At 33.6% G+C, this 17,659-nt stretch overlaps 2 protein-coding genes across 2 annotated transcripts; both read right to left on the bottom strand.

Moving 5' to 3' along the window:
• Window positions 1-6,458: 6,458 nt before the first annotated feature.
• Window positions 6,459-8,596, bottom strand: LOC108546136 (heart- and neural crest derivatives-expressed protein 1). The gene is made up of 3 exons (XM_017898077.1): window positions 8,304-8,596; window positions 7,247-7,451; window positions 6,459-6,737 (listed from the first exon to the last, which is right to left on the bottom strand). The coding sequence occupies exons 1-3, from the start codon at window positions 8,594-8,596 to the stop codon at window positions 6,459-6,461; spliced, it is 777 nt and encodes a 258-aa protein (XP_017753566.1).
• A 471-nt stretch (window positions 8,597-9,067) lies between these two features.
• LOC108546105 (uncharacterized) lies at window positions 9,068-15,454 on the bottom strand. Its single transcript, XM_017898037.1, has 6 exons — window positions 15,423-15,454; window positions 14,833-14,997; window positions 14,622-14,712; window positions 14,397-14,533; window positions 14,068-14,236; window positions 9,068-9,517 (listed from the first exon to the last, which is right to left on the bottom strand). Exons 1-6 carry the CDS (start codon window positions 15,452-15,454, stop codon window positions 9,068-9,070), a joined length of 1,044 nt encoding a protein of 347 aa, XP_017753526.1.
• Between the last annotated feature and the right edge of the window lie 2,205 nt (window positions 15,455-17,659).

The following is a 17,659-nucleotide window of genomic DNA, read 5'->3' as shown; positions in this document are numbered from 1 at the left end:
AAGAAATTTTTTTCGAGGTTTAAATTACCACGAATTGGACCACTGACATGTCCTGTTTGAAGAAACTTCGTGGAAATTAATGAGCGATTTTTCATCTTCAAGTGATTACATTTTCAACGAAGAGTGTACTATTGACATCATAGTAACTAGAATATTTAATATAGTGGAATGCACTGAATGCAGTTCTATTTATACGCATCAGTCATAATGAATAAGCACAAGTTAAATGCCAAATATGATGAAAATTCGATGAAATAGTTCATCCAGTTTATTTCCAATCTTAAAAATTTCGAAATTCGCCAACAAATTTATTTAAACCCCCAAAATATCCCAATCTGTGACTCCCTAAAAATAAGACAAAACTATTAACCTATTACCAGGTTTGTTGCATTACTACTCGCATAGTCTTCGCATACAACAAATTCAACTGAGATAATGCCACATACGTATTCAAATTTTCGACTACTTTTTATTTTCTGTCTTGCGACGTGCAACTGACACCACGTGACGAAAGATCAGGAGGCCTACCTTCCAACAAAGGAACCAACCAAAGAACCAAACTACGATCGAATGAAGAAGACAATGAGAGAAGATGCTACGGATGAAAGAGATACGAAGCCGCGTTGAAAAGAGGCGAATCTTTGCATTTTGTCGGGACACGACTTGGACGTTTTTTCTAAAAATGTAATAAGTGCTTCGCTGCACGATTTCGTTCACACTCGTGTGCTACCGCAAGTCCCATAATTTCGACCCATTCTCTGTCTAGCGCCTACTCGCTCTCTGTCTCCCCACCTTGACACTTCTGCGGTCATCGAATGCTCAAAATAATGCAACTGGATATTACGAATCCCTGGGATGATCACCCTAATCGAAGCGCAATTTAGGCGACGTGTTCAGCACGCTCTGTGCCACCACACATTGAGGGATGATGGCGGTTAGGTGTTAGCTTAAGTTAGGTTATTTTGTGCTTTTAGACGCTGAGAAATCGTAATGTGTGGGATTGTACCAAAATGAGTATGAGAAATGCCAAAACTGTGATACTTTCCAGGAAGAAATTGATATTTCTGATTCCTATTCAAAAATTAATTTGTACAATAATTGGTGGAAATTTCTGTGAAATTTTAGCGACGAAGCTCTGTTTTTCCTTCGTAATTATCATGTTTGAACGTTTATTATCTCGTATGTACATTGTCGCTATACTCCCAATCGCCATCATCAAAGATAATACTATGATCAGACGAAAAATTCTCTTCGAAATATTCACTAAAATGCCTCTCCTGTTCTTGATTCGAGGAAAACTCTCCTTTTTTCACGCCAAACAATGGAATTCAAGGAAATAGGGCGCCATGGGAGTTCTCGAAACGAATTTTGCCGGCGTTATTCCTCTGAAGCCAGTCGACTAGGTCCACCCGACGAATCCCTCGGTCAACGAGCGTTTTAATCACGGGAAGGGTTAACGAGTTTTGCGGTCGAGCCGTAGAGAGCGGTGGCAAAATCTTTCGACACGGAGTCAGGTGGTTGGAATCGTAATTCCGTGGAGGGTGCTGAGTTTGACACCATAAGGGTAGCGAGGTGTCACAAACTCCTCGACGCTTCGTCCGCTCTCGCAGCCTGGAACGAATTGTCCTTCCTTTGGGAGCCGGAGCACAGGCCACGGCTCGTTATCGAACAACGCGTAGCTGTAATAAGGGTGTAATTCTTGCTGGAGAACCGACGAGTTTAACCCTGAAACCGCCCTTTCGTCGTAGCTTTCCCTATCTCACCAAATTGCTTCCCCGAATTTTTTAAACTATGCCGAGTACGGGATCTTTTAGAAGTGTTCTGTTCTCCATGGTAATCAAGCATTTATATACAATTTTTATTTATTTTAACGAATATTTTAATGGTAATAAAAATATTTGATCCGTAATAAAAGTATCAAATGAATATTATATATTAAATATTAAACCCTAATTATTAAGCACTGTATTGTAAAAATAAATAAATAGAGAGAGAAAGTAATATTAAATATTTCTAATAATCTATCATTCTATCAAAAAAAAAAAGAAATGTGAAAAAGATAAGCATAACAAATCAACCGAGAACTCGATTCGGGAAACGTACCAAGAAATCAGCGAAAAGTGCGAGAATCGTTGTTTTCTACCTTCGGATAAACCAGCGTGAAAGCTCGCAAGCGGCACGAATTTTACCTGAAATAGCATTTTCGAAAACTCGACCATTTCTGGTCACGCCCAAACTCGAGGTCTGCACTCGGTCACATTCGTCTCACGAATTCCCTGCTCTTCCTTCTTTCCGTCGTTGTACCGTTAAACTGAAGACAAACGTTAGTCCAATATCACCTCGAAGAGTTTACGTGTACGTTCTTCGGTGTTGGGGTTAATAGCGGGACGTGTTGTCTTTTCCAGAGATTTTTCTACCGTACTCCTTTCTTGCTCTTCGCGTTTCTAATTCGATTACACGCGACGTCCATACTATCCGTTTGACAGCATCGAATCTCGACGAAATCTTCATTGGCAGGAGGAAAGATCCATGTACGTGTTTCTCCGCTTTTACATTATGGGTAAAAGTACCATTTTTCTGTTGCATCACTTAACCTCTGGTCTCCCGATTTTCTTCTGCTTTCTCGTATTATTAGTATCGATTTGATGTAGAAATTATCGTAGAAATTATTCGATATAGAGATAGTTAGGAAAAATTATTATGAAAATTATCAGAGAAATTTTCTGATGGTGAAATTATTAGTGATATTATTGTAGAAATTATTCGATATTCAGATCATTATTGAAATTATTGTGACGATTGTTATAAACATGTTGATACAGAGATTCGATACAGAGATACTTATAAAAATAGTTATAGAAACTTTTCGATATTACAATATTATAAAAATTATTTTGAAATATAATTATTATTAATTAATCAATCTATATAATCCTAAGAAGTAGCAAGGAGAATTAGATATAATTAAATATAATTCGTAAGTACTCTTGATATTCTCATTACAGGTCTGTTATACTCTAATTACATTTCACTTTAAATCACATAAAATTAAATGCTTCGCAAGCTATCTGCGTAAATGAAAATAAAATTATTTCTCTATAAACCTTCGAATATCGTTACTCTCGCGAAACAAAAGTTTAATTTCCTCAGAAATTTTTTTAACACTGTTTAACATCCCAACTCAGTTTTCCGTACTCTTCTTACTCTACTACGAAACTTTACGTGGAAAAATTTTGGAACACCCCGTATATAGGGGACAGGAATCTCATGATCTCGTTTTAGCCTTTATCCAGGATATCGACCGCGGCATGTGTCCATCCGAGTAATTAATGATCGCTAATTATCGGGCATCTGGGATTGGAAGGAATCCTTATTTACTGCAGAAAGGTGGATCTCCGCTTGATGAAAGAGAGAAACAAGAAGATCATGCGAAACCGCTAACGAGCTCTATTGTGCGGCACGTGCCGCTGTCCGCCCACGCTTCTCCAAACAGACGTTTTCCATCCGATCTTGCCAATCTGCCGGATGGAAAAGGGTTACCGTTCACTGTCGTACCCTTCTTTCCGTTCGACCACCGACCATCGCTCCTTTTCGATCAAAACTGAACTAAATTCGAAGACCCACGTGTCGAGTTTACCTTCTCAGAAGCGGATTTGAACTTAATTTTTGAATTCTCGAAATTTGAATTTGAAATATTGCGAAACTTGGGAATTTTGAAAACTTTTGCAATTCGAATTTGAAACGTGAAATTTTTGAATTTTTCAAAATCTCGAAACTCGAATCCGAAACTCTGTGAAATTTCGGTATTCTCGAAACTCGAAACTTTCTTGGGCTTTGCAGTTAATACAATATCGAGATTGGAAAATATGAAAACTATTTTTCTTTTAAGATTTCACGGTACAACTACAGAAGGAAAACGAAATATACTTTTTCACTTGGATATTTAGATACTTTATTTACAATACTTTACATTGACAAATTTTTCCAAATTTTCGTCTTTTCAAATTATTTTATTATTACGCAATATTGCTACAAATTTTACGATCTATTTTTTAAATCACTTAATCTAGAAACTATCACTTAAGGTTATTTCACACCTTTAAATTTTTATGATATGCTAAACAACTCTTCTTTGGCTTTGTGTATTATTTACTTTCTTAATGGACGGTTCGAAAAATTTCTAGCTTCATGAATTTTGAAATCGCCTTTCAAAATAATTCCTGACTAGCTACTCAATAAATACATAAATATACAATAAATGTATGAATTATTAACGTATTTAATAACCTATTTGAAATAGCAAAAAGTATACTACGCTATTAATTAAATATTATTCTACGAAGCTTCTTAGTCGACAGGTAATTCTATTACAATTTTTCTATAATTTATAATTATAAATATAATATTTTTAATACGTACAAAACCTACTTTTAAATATTAAGTATTACAATAACAATGGCACCGATCTTTTGAATTATTTCTAATATTCATTAAGCATTTTATTCGTTAAAATAATAATCAAATGTACACAAAATAAATTAAATTTCTTCTACTCTATAGTAGAAAAATTAGCAGTGATATTAAGTGCTTCTTAAAATGCTTCAATGTCGACAAATAAATGGGGTGCATTAATACGCATTCATTTAATAATAATTTAATTGCTTAATGCACGTTTAAGCCTATTGAACATTTCTTTGGATTATTAGCCGTCTTTGATCATATACAATTTATAAATTAAAGATACGAGGTACAAATACATACAATTTAATTTTCGTTCACAACATACACACAATGCACACTCATAAAAGATTTAAATTGGCAGACTTGAATATCTAAATACATTATCAAAAATTTACTTATTATATTATATTACTATAGTATATTACTTATTGTATTACAATACTAGTTAATAAGGTAGTCATTTATAGGTCAGAGTGATTAATCCCATTTTTTTAATTTTAAAAAATTTCAAAACTAAGACACTTAATTGATGCTTTTTATATTTCTAATAAAATTTTACTTTTTCGTTTGTAGAAATAATCGATTTGACAGGTAGCTCAATTATAGCTCAATTACGATTAATTATAATCTCTTAGTTAATTACTCTACTACAATTAATTATAATCTCTTGATTAATTACTCTATTTCAATAATTCGTTAATAAACTTAATACAATATCTCCTTTTTTTATTTTATATTATAATTATTAAATATTTGTATATATTTATAATAACGTTTGAACCTATACCAACCCTGCCCAAACCTTTGAATTTACCGACTTTCATCACCTGTTCGAACAAAGCCTTCTATTTACCTAAACGTCTTCATCTTATCTCAGCTTATCTGCTATCACCTGCTACTTATCTGCACTTGGTCGCTAACCCTAATCCACTTACCGTTCCCTTTTGTTTCACTTAACCTTCAGATCCTCTTCGACTCCATAAAAATGAAGACGAAGAGCCAGTCAGCCATAAAACCACGTTAAAATTCAAATTTGAAATCTCCTTCCCTTTCGATAACTCGAATCGTCAGTTTCTAATCGAATATCAAATTCACTGAATTCGCTCTTTCAATCCTAAGCTGTTGACGCATAGTCTGACTGACTCTGGATGGTCCATGTCCTTGTATAATTTACATCTGTTTGTGAACTTGTATAAGTTTTGTATCAACTCGTATCTATTTCTATGTAACAGTTAATATGACAATTTCCTGAATATATAATAATATAGTATTTTTTAATGCTCGGTATCCTTACGAATGATCAAAAATTGGGTACCATTAATGATAGGATTTGAAATGCTTCGAATCGCTTCAAATTTACACGTATAACGAAATATTCGAATTATATCAAATATAATTCAAAACTTTTAATGAGTCTTGAAAGTTTTGTGAGTCTCGAATCATCAAAACTTTCAAAAGTTGTAAGCTTTGAACCATATTTGAAACAATTCGAAGTTGAGATTTGATCCGCCATCACCAGATGTCAGCAGCTGGAGGTTAAATTTCTTATTTGAACTCCTCTTACTGTTAGGTTGACTAAAAAGTAATGTTTATACTTTTAATACGAAATAATAATCATTTTTTTAAAACAAAAAGAGTTTTATCTAATAACGCATTAATTATTTTGATTCATAACATCTTGCAATCTTGTAGAACATATAATTCCAGTTAATATATGATTTAATCAGTATTTAATAAGTAATAGGACAACACTTTACAATAATAATAAAAAAAGGATATTATTTACTTCAAAAATCCAACACAAATTATTGATTAACCCAAGAAAACAATTATTATAATAAACCTAACTTCTCTTTACTTACATTGCATCGAACGACTTATTGATTAAAGAATTATTAAATAAAACGATTTCTTTCTAAAAGTTAAACTTAAAATCATTTTCAGGCAATCTACATACTCGAATTCTTCTTTCCGTTTCGTGTTTACATACGTACGGTTTACTGCCACTTCCCATCATGTCTCTCAAGCAGATCGCATAACGCCGCGATGTACGTCTGCGCCATCTGCAGCGTCTCGAACTTACTAAGCTTGTGGTCTGCCCCGAGACTCGGTACAACTTCACGTAGCTTATCGAAAGCGTCGTTCAAACCGTTCATTCGACGTCTTTCACGTGCATTCGCGGCTAAGCGTCGACGTTTTAGTACACTTGGCGATGGCGGTATGTCTCTGGAGCGACGTCTTCCTCTTCGAGGACTGTTGGTAGGTGACACTTGTTTCTGTAAGATAGTATAGTGAGATGATGATAGAAATCTTTCATTCGTGACATTTTATTATTTACGTTATATATTTTTCTTATTTATATATACATACTTAAAGTTCTTTCGTTTTCGAAATATATTTTGTAAATGAAGTAATTAAATTAACGAGTATCACTTGTATGATTGGTGGCTTGTTTTATCCAATGTTTCAAACGTGAAATTTGTACGATTGTAAATGGATTATTTATAGGCAGTTTCACTATGTTATTACTTTAGAATGTCAATTTAATTCATTAGTTAAAGAAAACAATTTAACTCATCGTTTGTGTTGTCAATATTTTGAATTTAACAATTCGTAAATCTCAGTTTTTAATAAGTTATTACATATTTCTTAAGCTTTTACAATTATTGAAACTGATCTAATTTATATTAATTTGCTTTTATTAAAACTTCATTCTTTACTAAAAGAAATTTTTAAGTGAGAAACTGGTAAATGTCACGGAGTACGATCATCTATTGTGATTTACTTGTGCAGATGTAACAGGTTCCCAACAATTCCTTCGTTGCTCGACGATCATTTGCATCGGTTTTCCACTCTGGAGAATTTGGAACTTCTGTTCTTGAGGTGGGGTCTCGTAGCAGTAGACTGGCGAGTGATACTCCACGGAATTGTCTTCGTGTAGCATCGTTCCTGGAGAAGCAGTGTGATTTATCACATGCTGTGGCTCGTACCTATCAAAATTGTACCAAATTTCGTGAAACTTGAAGTAACCTTTGTAACTATAACTAACGTCTAACAAGTATTACTCGAGAAAATGAAACTGCTGCTGTACATTTTCCTGGCGTATGTTGCGATTATAGTGATTTCGATTATATACCTTGTGTTACAAACTTTGCGTTTATATTGATATTATGTAAAACATATATATTGTAATGGAATTTTGATATGTTTTCTGTGACTTATAGTAGGGATATAAATAGTAATTTAAATTTGGACTAAAGAATATTTCATTTTTAAAAATTCTGAACCTGTACCCTTTTTTTTTAATTTCTCTAAAAAAGAAATTTTGAAGAAAGTACAGGGTGGTTGACTAATTATAACAGAAAGATATGTAATTTTGAAACTTCTATTAATATCCAAATTCGCCATCGATATATAAAACATTTAAGAACCACATAGCCATGCAAGCTTAAGATGAATTCACTTATATTGCATAATATAATAATAATTGGAACAAATAGTAATATTATTTATATATTATATTAATTAATATATTAAGAATGATTTTAATATTTATTCCAATTATGATACAATATTATATACTATATAATGTTACATATAATTATATACTTACTTTTCGTCCAAGTAAAATTTCAGTTAAAATTAAAACAAAAATTTGGTTAGTAAATTTCAATTAAATTCTACTTAAATAACCGCATACTTCTTAATTTACTCGATATAAAACTACAACATAAATTCCATACAAGCAAAGATATCATGGATAACAGTAAATCAGCGAAGATGCATTATAAGAAGCTCATAATAGAAATTTGCAAAGCTAGAAAATCGTAACACGAACTTACCTTTGAGGCGTTACAGGTGTCATAACGCTAAAGGAGTTTCTTTCGTACGAGTCTGGTGTTCTCGAATATTCAACGACAACCTCTTCCCCATAATCAATCGTCTCTGCTTCTTTCCGCGGTGTCATCTCACCTTTATGCGCATAACTCTCCCCGTATGAAACCTTGATGTCATAATTAGGCGAAGTGTACGGCGAGGGGTACAAGGTGTCGTAAGTCCTGGTCGTAGTTGGATACGTGGTCGTTATCACCTCGGTAGGAATTGGATATTCGTGGTGATTCGATAGAAGAGCCATCGTTCTCTATACTTCTCTATACTAAATTTCTTATTTCTCTTTTTAATAGTATCTCTCATTAAAAATAAAATGAAGCCTCAAAAAGGACGTGAAATTTTTGTAATTTAGAATTTAGTCTTCGAGAAATTCCTTAAAACATTCTTTCCTTCCCAGTAACAGTAATTGACACTAGTAACATAATTCCTCCACGTTGAACTCGTCTTCTTTCAATATCATCGAAACATTAGCCACAAATTTCTTCCCATTTCGTGTAACTTCTTATATCCGATTAACCGATCCTCAAAAGCTTATCCATACTCAACAGACTCTTCGTGGAAACATTCACCGTCTATTTTGTATCGGTAACATCTCCATCTCGATGATAACAGTCAAATTTCTCCATATATTCCAAAATACAATTTCAGTCTATAATAAACAAACAAAACATCACCATACAAGTGTCCACGAATAATCCAATCACACTCAAGCACATCAACGTCCTGGACCACCTTCAGAACTCACAAATTTGAACCAATGAACAAGTCTCGTTAAAACACCCGATCCTTCAGTCTTGACCACAGTCTTCCCTGATATCATACAAAACGTAACATCAACTTTTATCACGTTATTACCGACTTGCACATCACTGTTGATCCAGATCGTATTTTTCAGAGATGCCAGGAACAGTAACTCCAACGATTCTAGAACGACACCGGGAACAATGACACCGATGACTTTAGGAATACCAAAAACAGTGCCTTCAGCAATCCCAGAAATCCCAGGAACCCCGGGAACCCCAGGAACGCTGACTCCAAGAGCTCTAGAAACGTCAGAATCAATGATTCCAATGACTCCAAGAACGTGAGGAACATTGACTGCAATGACTTTAATAGAGATAGAAACAATGACTCCAAAAAGTGTCAGAGACAATAGCTTCAACGACTGTGAGAATGTCAGAAACAATGACTCTAATGTCTCCAGAACGTCAGGAACAATGACTCCAACGACTCTAGAAGCGTGAAGATGAGCACGCGACGCAGAGAGACGGTGTCATCGCTCGGGTAACAGCAGCGATAGCAAGTTAGAGAGGAGTCAGCGGTCCTCGCGGCTTAAAGGCTCGAGTTTGAGTGTGGCGCGTGCCGCGGCGTCCTTCAGTGTATCAACATATGGTTCCCACTTCGTTTCATGTCCATTCTGTAGGTGCACCTGGTGGGCCCCGTTCTGGCTCCTTCTGCGTCTACCCTCTCACTCGTCTTCGCCACTTTACCCCGCAGAAAGCCACCACCGCTATCGCAGTCGCTTGGTCGTTTTTCCTTTGCTGTGCCGGGGCCCTTTATCCGTCGACGCAGAAGCTGAACGCTTCCTGGAGAACCGAGGGAAGGAGTACCTGTTGATTTAGATAACGGACGAACGGGAAGGGAGTACCTGTTGATTTAAATTCCCCGTGACGATATCACGATCTGCGAAGATGGTTTAAAGGGGGATTTTAGGGAGCGTTTGAGCGGTAGAGAAAGTGGTTTGTGCGGTGTCGATGTGTCTAAGTTTGTGTTGGTGATTTAGACTTGATGAGATTAGAGAGGTTCGGATGAGAAAGTTACTTGGAGTCTGGTGATTTCAATGAGTGGGGAGAATTGGAGCGTTGATTGGATTGGTGCTTGCTTTTGGTCTCAGATTTTCTGAGCTTTGAGTTCTGACAACTTTGTTGATATTCTGGTTGAATTGAAGTTTGCTTTTGGTCTGAGCTGAAGATTCTTCTTTGAGTTTTATATTTTGATGACTTTGTTGACACTGATTGAATGGGTGCTTGCTTTTGGTTTGAGCTGAAGTTTCTTCTTTGAGTTTTGATGATTTGTTGATTTGTTGATTTGTTGAATTTGATTGGATTGAATAATTTTTATTTCCATATTACATTTTTATTCTTATAGTAAGCTTTTTGTGAGTAGTATATTCATGAAACAAGTTATAACTCTGTCCTTGATGTCTGTTATCAGTCTTTATTATTTTCATGCGAATATTATTTGGATAAATAAATAATATATATATTATTATAAATACAAATTAGAAATTGAAGTTAGATATATAAATACCACATCAAATTCTTATAATTCTAATTCAGGATTATAAGAAGGAAACATATAGACAGGAAATGCAATGAGATAAAAATATTTTCAAAAGCTTGAAAATGTTTTTTAAAATAATTTTTTGAAACCAATTACAATTTAAAACTACTTTTGTATACATACAAGTTGCGTACATTTACAACTGCGTTTTTATGTTACATAAAAATAGAAATTATGTTTATATTATGGTTTAAAGAAAGAAAATTAAGGAATGCAATGTACAGGTAAGATTAAATTACAGATTGCAAATAACACGAAAAATAAACCAATTTTTGTATTTTTTATATAAAATTTTAATCATTGATCCAGAGCTAATGTATTCCACGGTGATAATTCATTTCCAATTTCCAATTTTTCGGCCTTTGTGTCGTTCAAGTCTCGCTGCCTTGTTTCGATGAAACGACAGATGCCTTTATAATGGAAGCTACGGAAATATAATAAGTGCATATAACACGCGTGTCTTCCTCATCTCTGCAAATGAAAAGAAGTCATGGAGGAAGTGAAAACAAAAAATAATGGTATACTTACATGGATCAAATTTCAGTCCATATGTGCATAACAATCCACGCGACCTATTTATGAAATAAATAATATTCAAATCATAGACACTACTATACGAGCACATAATTCCAAGTAATGATATATCGACCAAAAGAAAATTCCATCTCATGAAGTTCCATTGATTAAGTTAATCAAGTACGTGGATCAGTCGCAGGGAAAACGGGCGAAAATACGGAGGGGAAATTATCGGAATGCAACGGTCGTCGACGAATCGCCTTGAGACAATTAGAGATATCCATCTTGCAGCGGGATCTAGCCCTGTTAAGGGGGCACGGGCCCCTGGCACGGCGCGTGCCCTGCGCCAACGAGCAACTGGGGCGCATGACGAAAGGAGCCGCAAGGTGTTACCCTGGAGTACAGCGGCAGATTTGAGGATAAAGAGGGCCGACCAACAGGAAAAAACCTTGTCTCGGGAACACTCGGACGTGAACGTACTTCAGTCCTTCCGAGGATTCAAGTCCGTTAACCCGGCAAGGACGTAATTTGCCCGAGAGCCTGATAATCGCTGAAAGAATCGGCTTACGTACGTTGACGACTCGCTTGGGTAGTAAGTCGATGATAACTAAAATTCACGTAGCCAGGTACGGTGATGAGGTATGGAAACGTAAATGGGTACTTGGGGTAAGAATAATGAATTCTAGGTAGAATTAGGTATCATATTTTAGCGTTAGGATTATCGAATCAGACTTCTGTAGTGAATAAATCTATAATAAACAGTATCTTTCACGCAATACCAAGGACGGAATACTATTCTTTTTTGATTCGAACCTAATTTCTACCTGTAGTACAAGTAATGTATTATTTATATATGTCGAATCGATTGCAGAATGATTTATGACGTAAAAAAATAATAAGTGAATACAGACACTGTTTCCTGGTACCAATTTCTACAAATTGGTAGATACGTATTTGTATTCCTAAAGATGTAAAAATTAAAAGCAACACAGAAATTTCTTAACAGGATTAATTTGCATTTAAAACAATTACATTCCGCTCCAGTTTAAAAATTTAAATTCCATTCTAACTCCAATTAAGAATAACACTTACCAAAAGTACGACTCTTTACAAATAATAGAATATCAAAGATCACTATATTTATTAATTTAACTTCCATTAATTTTAACTTCCAAAAACTTAATTTATTTCGAATTTCTAAATTTTTAAAATGCAATTAGATATAACTGGTAGCCCCTTTCCACGAGGTCACCAAAGACCCAAGTTCCCCATACATCCCGATCCCTACCCCATGGGCCGCCATTTAGATTCAGTTCACCCTACGAAGATTAAAATTGCTTTCAGACGAGCGACGTCGTAAACTGTGACGAGTCGTTAACAAGCTTTCATCGACATTCGAACGACTTATTCGATAGATACATGAACGAAAATCAATTAAGCCCAGGTGGGAGGTGGGGCACGTGCCGAGTAGGTGATAGATCGGCGTTGCCGTTTTCGGTATTTACGGTGCATTTTTCCCGAAAAAGAATCAGCCCCCCGAGAACCATATGGTGCATCAGGCGTATGGTACGATTCGACGAACGCGTAACACATCTTTCCTTTACACCCTTAGAACGTGAGATTTGAAAATACGTCGGGAAGAAATGGTAACACTGGTGCCCCTTTGTTGCTCGCACGTGTGTGTTAAATCTTTGAAATGGGAATTATAGATATAAAAATGGAGTCAATAACAGATAATAATTGAGAAATAAAGCACGCTATGAAAAATGTATAAGAATATTAATCACCAACAAAATATAAAACTTGCGAATAAATAAATTTGCAGAATTTTGCAGAAATTATTAAACAATTCAAACAGAACATAGCAGAAAATAATTCGATGCATAGGTAGTTATACAAAGTTAAATAAATACCGTGCGAAAGATATACACTCGACTACGAAATTAAAGGATCGCTAAATTTTGGCTGAAAAATTGTCGATGTTTGAGTGGTTGCAATTTCGCTTCACTTAATCTCTAAAATCAAATTAAAAATTGATCAAGGAAAAAATGAAAAATTATAAGAAATACAGTAACTAGTAAAGAAAAGTAGTAATTAAGAGAAAGCTTGAAAAAAATAGTAACAGTTGCACTATTTTTATTTCGAGTATACATTTATTCATTCTTGAGATAGACTTACTTGATGGTAACAAATGCATATATTCTCTTCCTTTTTACTAATATCAACAATCATTACTCGTTAGTCGATAATTACTGAAGGGAGTATAAAACCATGCTGTACGAAAATGATGATCGTGCAACCTTGAAAAAACATAATAGACAATAAAAAGTATTAAATAATTCAGCTATTTTAAATATCTGAAAATAACAATACTATACGTATGTAATGTATTAACAATTAATTAACACTGTTGAATATAGCACCAGTAATACAAATTTTAATTCTTGGAGATTAAATAATTTAGAACATTAATCATGACAATAAAATACGAATTTGATGAAAGAAAGAAAAAAAACAAGAAAATTGTAACTTCTTTTGAAAGAAAAGTTAATTACAATTAAACATATGTTTTATGGAATATTTTGATTAGCATTACTTGTTTCTGTTACGCTTATTAATACATATTATACCTTATTAGCTGTTACAATCACAGTATAATATAAACTTGAAAGATAATTAAAATTAATAATTTTTTGCAAAAACCAATACAATATATTTCCTGTACATCTTATTTGTTTTATTAAAAAATTTGTGAAGGATAAAAATACAATGGTGTAAAACCATTAGTGATAGACAAAACATATGAAATGAAATTAATTTTTCATATGTTCTATGTATCGTATATGACACAAAAACAAAAATTTTGTTGCGATGGTAAAAAATAAATCTTACCGCACTGAAACTCTCTAAATTCAAAGTGTAGAGATTGCAAGCTGTTAATTTCATAGGTTTTATGCTCTTCGATAACATTAGCATCAAAAGTTTCCTGCAAGGTATCGACGACTGACACCATTTGCCATTTGTTCTGGAAATATATACATTTTTCTGAATATTTAAGAATAAATGGATAAAAAATAACAGAAAATATAGAATAGGAAAACTAGGTATAACGTAATGAAATATAAGAAAATAACGATAAAATAATAAATAAAATAATAAATAAAATGAGAAAACAAAATTCTTACGTATATTCAAAGATACGTTCTGTAGAATCGGACAACTGCTGTCCAGGCCAACTCACAAACAGAAGGTCACACAACAAACAAATCGTTACTGATGCATATCTAATAACGATAGCTGTGTCTGTTAAATTCACTACCGCCTGGTTACACAAAAAGAAAGGAAATAACTAATACACGTTCAATTATTCGTGAATTATAAAATCAGCTTAATCCAAACTAGAAACAGACCTGGTACTGCGTGAAGCTTACACAGATCATGTTAAATCCTAACTGAAGCAAGTAAGACGTTGTATTTGCATCCTCGAGTATTTGTGCGAATCTTCGTTAGTGGGAGTGAGATGGAAAGATGGACATTTTTATTTCATTGATAATACTTAAAAACAAAGAAACGTCAAGGGGCTAGAATAGAAAGTAGCTTGTGAAGACTGATGATACTGACTCGATTATGTGTTTGTGCAAGAGTACACAGTCCCTGGCATTTTGGTACCATTTGTCTTCGCGTTTATGGGGGTATAGATCTATATCCATGTTATCGATCTCCACGAAGTTCTCTAATTTGACTCTAAACAATTGTAATTTCGTTATTACAAATCTTTCTTTTCTTCTTCATTTATTAATTTATATATTTATTCTCGTACTCATTTATTCGCCTATTCATTTACTTGTTTACTTATTTATTCGCTTGTATATTTTTCATTAATTCGTTTACACATTTACTCATTTATTCATTTATTATCTCGTTTTCTTATCTTTAGTCATGAAATACGGTGATAAAATTTTCGTAAAAGAAATCAAAATATTTATCTAACAGGGAGAATGCAAGTCCTTTGGGTTACCGATTTAGTTGAAACTTTACAGGTTTATAGATTTTGTCATGCAGTTCAAAAATATATATCATTATAGCCGCAACTACTCAATAATTTTTTAGATATTTACGATTAAAGTTCTAATACAAGTTTAATTATATATTTATTTCCAGCAATTTTCGAGTGAAGTTCTAGTTTATCAGCGACAGTCGAGAATTCTTACGCTGTATGACCGGGGTTCGATTCCCGTCCCATAGTCAATAGTTTTTTTCTATCTATTTTCTATTTTGTATTAATTTTTCGCCTATGGAAACATTGTAAATAAAATTTCTTAATAAAAAAATTTATTTTTTACGCTTTCTTATGCTAGTATATAATTATTATAAAATAATAAGAATATTATGTAAGAAAAACAGTTTTCTATAGCAATCCTATCTACTACAGAAGGAAAACGAAAATTTAAATAATCATTAGACACAGGAAATATAAACCTATCCCTCGTGTAAGTATTAATTAATAAATTAAATATTGTATAAGAATGTTGCCTATAAGTCCAACCTTACTGTGCAGTTATAAATATTCATAAATTAATTACAGAAACTTGGAAATTTATTAATTTTCTACTTTCGAATAAATAACAATTTTACCGCCTGTGATCAGCGCCATCTATGATTTGGGCTCAAATATCAAGAAAGTGATAGGAATATAGAATAGGCGTGGAGGTCGTCTAAACCTGGTCACGTGACAGACAAGGACAGAGTGGGGATAGAAAAGGATAGAAGGGCTCCGGCAGTGAAAAATTAATTAATTACTCAATTTCTGTAATTAATTTATGAACTTTTATAATTTCATTGCAAAGCTGGAACTTCAGGCTACATTCCTATATAATTTTCGTAAAGAATTTAACTCTAAATTGTTAGTTATTAATTATCGTCTAATGGCGTCCATGATTTCGTAACGACAACCGTCACGATCTTCCATGAAAATATTTAATACTAGGCAAAACTAGAAACAAAATGTGAACAAAAGTGATATGTGAACATGCCCCAGGATATCGTTTATATAATGCGTGCATGAAGTTCATAAATTGGTTACGCAGAAAATAGTAATTAATAAAAAACCAATGGCGTCTTCGACAACAATTCAAACATTTGGTAGAATAATAATTAATAATTAATTAATTAGGGACAAATTCATATCAAAAGTTATATGTGAAAATTCTCGAAGGATCTGCCTTTACAATTCAATTATAAAAGTTCATAAATTAAACCCAGAAATTGAGCAATTTGTTAATTTTCTAGTACTGTATGAAAATTCAAGCAACATCGGTTCAAGGTTCCAGTGTAATCTCATAGATGTCGCTGATCGAAGGCGCTTGAATTTGAATCGGTTACCAACTTTGGATATATGCTTCTGACACATGCTATTATTGAACGATAATTGTGCGATGGATATTTTCGACTGTAAACGGTGAATTAATCTATAACTGGAGAGAATGATATGAAATTGTGGCAGCGATGAAAACAAAAGGAAACCTCGGGTGAGTAATGTAAGGTAGAATGTGTGTGGATTATGCATGTTTTAAGTAAAAAAATAAATCAACAGGTTATAGACTGCCAACAGAATGTACGCCACGTGTTTGAATGCGGAAAACAAAATTCGAGAAGAAAATTGGAAGTATCAATAGATGAAAGGATCAAGATGGATATCATATTTGAAAATTTAGAGTGGCATTCACGGTATGGTCTTAAGGTTTGAATTGATATATAATAAAAGAACTAAGAAATGTAGGAAACTGCAAACAAGATTGGTTAACAGTGTATAATTACAAAATTTGATAGTTTCAATCGTAGGAAAGGTATTATTACTTGATAACCTGTATATCAAGTTATGAGATATGGTTAAAGTTAAGCAATATCTATGAGAAGGATACAAACCTGCAAAACATGATATAGTAACCCACACTGCATGGCTGACAGGTAAGTTTTCAAATTACATTCATTAGGATGTAAAATATAATAAACAATGTTTATAACTAAAATCTTATGCACATTGTTAGATCGTGTATTTGCAACTATGTGGGATTAATGCAGAAAGAAGAAAGGAAAATATATAAGCTCACAACTCAGGTGATTGTCAAGAAAGCAAGATCATCAAAATGACCTATAGCCTGTAAAGCTCAAGAGAAGAGGTATTTCAAATGTAACTACAGCATACATATTGCAAGTGCATGTTGGAAAAACCAAAAAGGTAACAAAGAAATTAAATACTTTAGTTGTGATTAGAATTAGGATAAAAATCAGAAAAATTTCTAGGATTAGGAAGAAAAGACGAGACTCAAGAAGTGTGCTATCCGTATGGGACATGTAAGAAATCTAATAATTTGGAAAAAGACTGTTATTTTAAAAACATGGAGGAAAGCAAAGGAGATCAAGACGAAAAGAAGAAAGTGTGCTTCTT

Source organism: Eufriesea mexicana, unplaced genomic scaffold (genome assembly GCF_001483705.2).
Source record: "Eufriesea mexicana isolate 0111107269 unplaced genomic scaffold, ASM148370v2 scaffold616, whole genome shotgun sequence".
Taxonomy (NCBI): Eukaryota; Metazoa; Arthropoda; class Insecta; order Hymenoptera; family Apidae; genus Eufriesea; species Eufriesea mexicana.
This window is presented reverse-complemented; position numbering and strand designations above follow the sequence as displayed.

What these genes read in the sequence shown, in the direction of transcription:
- LOC108546136 (XM_017898077.1), bottom strand. Translation starts at nt 8,596, where the DNA reads ATGGCTCTTCTATCGAATCACCACGAATATCCAATTCCTACCGAGGTG. An exon ending in ACACCTGTAACGCCTCAAAG is followed by an intron (nt 7,452 to 8,303) that starts GTAAGTTCGTGT and finishes CAATTTTGATAG; the next exon opens with GTACGAGCCACAGCATGTGA. An exon ending in AACCTGTTACATCTGCACAA is followed by an intron (nt 6,738 to 7,246) that starts GTAAATCACAAT and finishes ACTATCTTACAG; the next exon opens with AAACAAGTGTCACCTACCAA.
- LOC108546105 (XM_017898037.1), bottom strand. Translation starts at nt 15,454, where the DNA reads ATGGGACGGGAATCGAACCCCGGTCATACAGC. An exon ending in TAAGCTTCACGCAGTACCAG is followed by an intron (nt 14,534 to 14,621) that starts GTCTGTTTCTAG and finishes TTGTGTAACCAG; the next exon opens with GCGGTAGTGAATTTAACAGA. An exon ending in ACCATCGCAACAAAATTTTT is followed by an intron (nt 9,518 to 14,067) that starts GTTTTTGTGTCA and finishes ACATTCTCACAG; the next exon opens with TCGTTGAAGCTATTGTCTCT.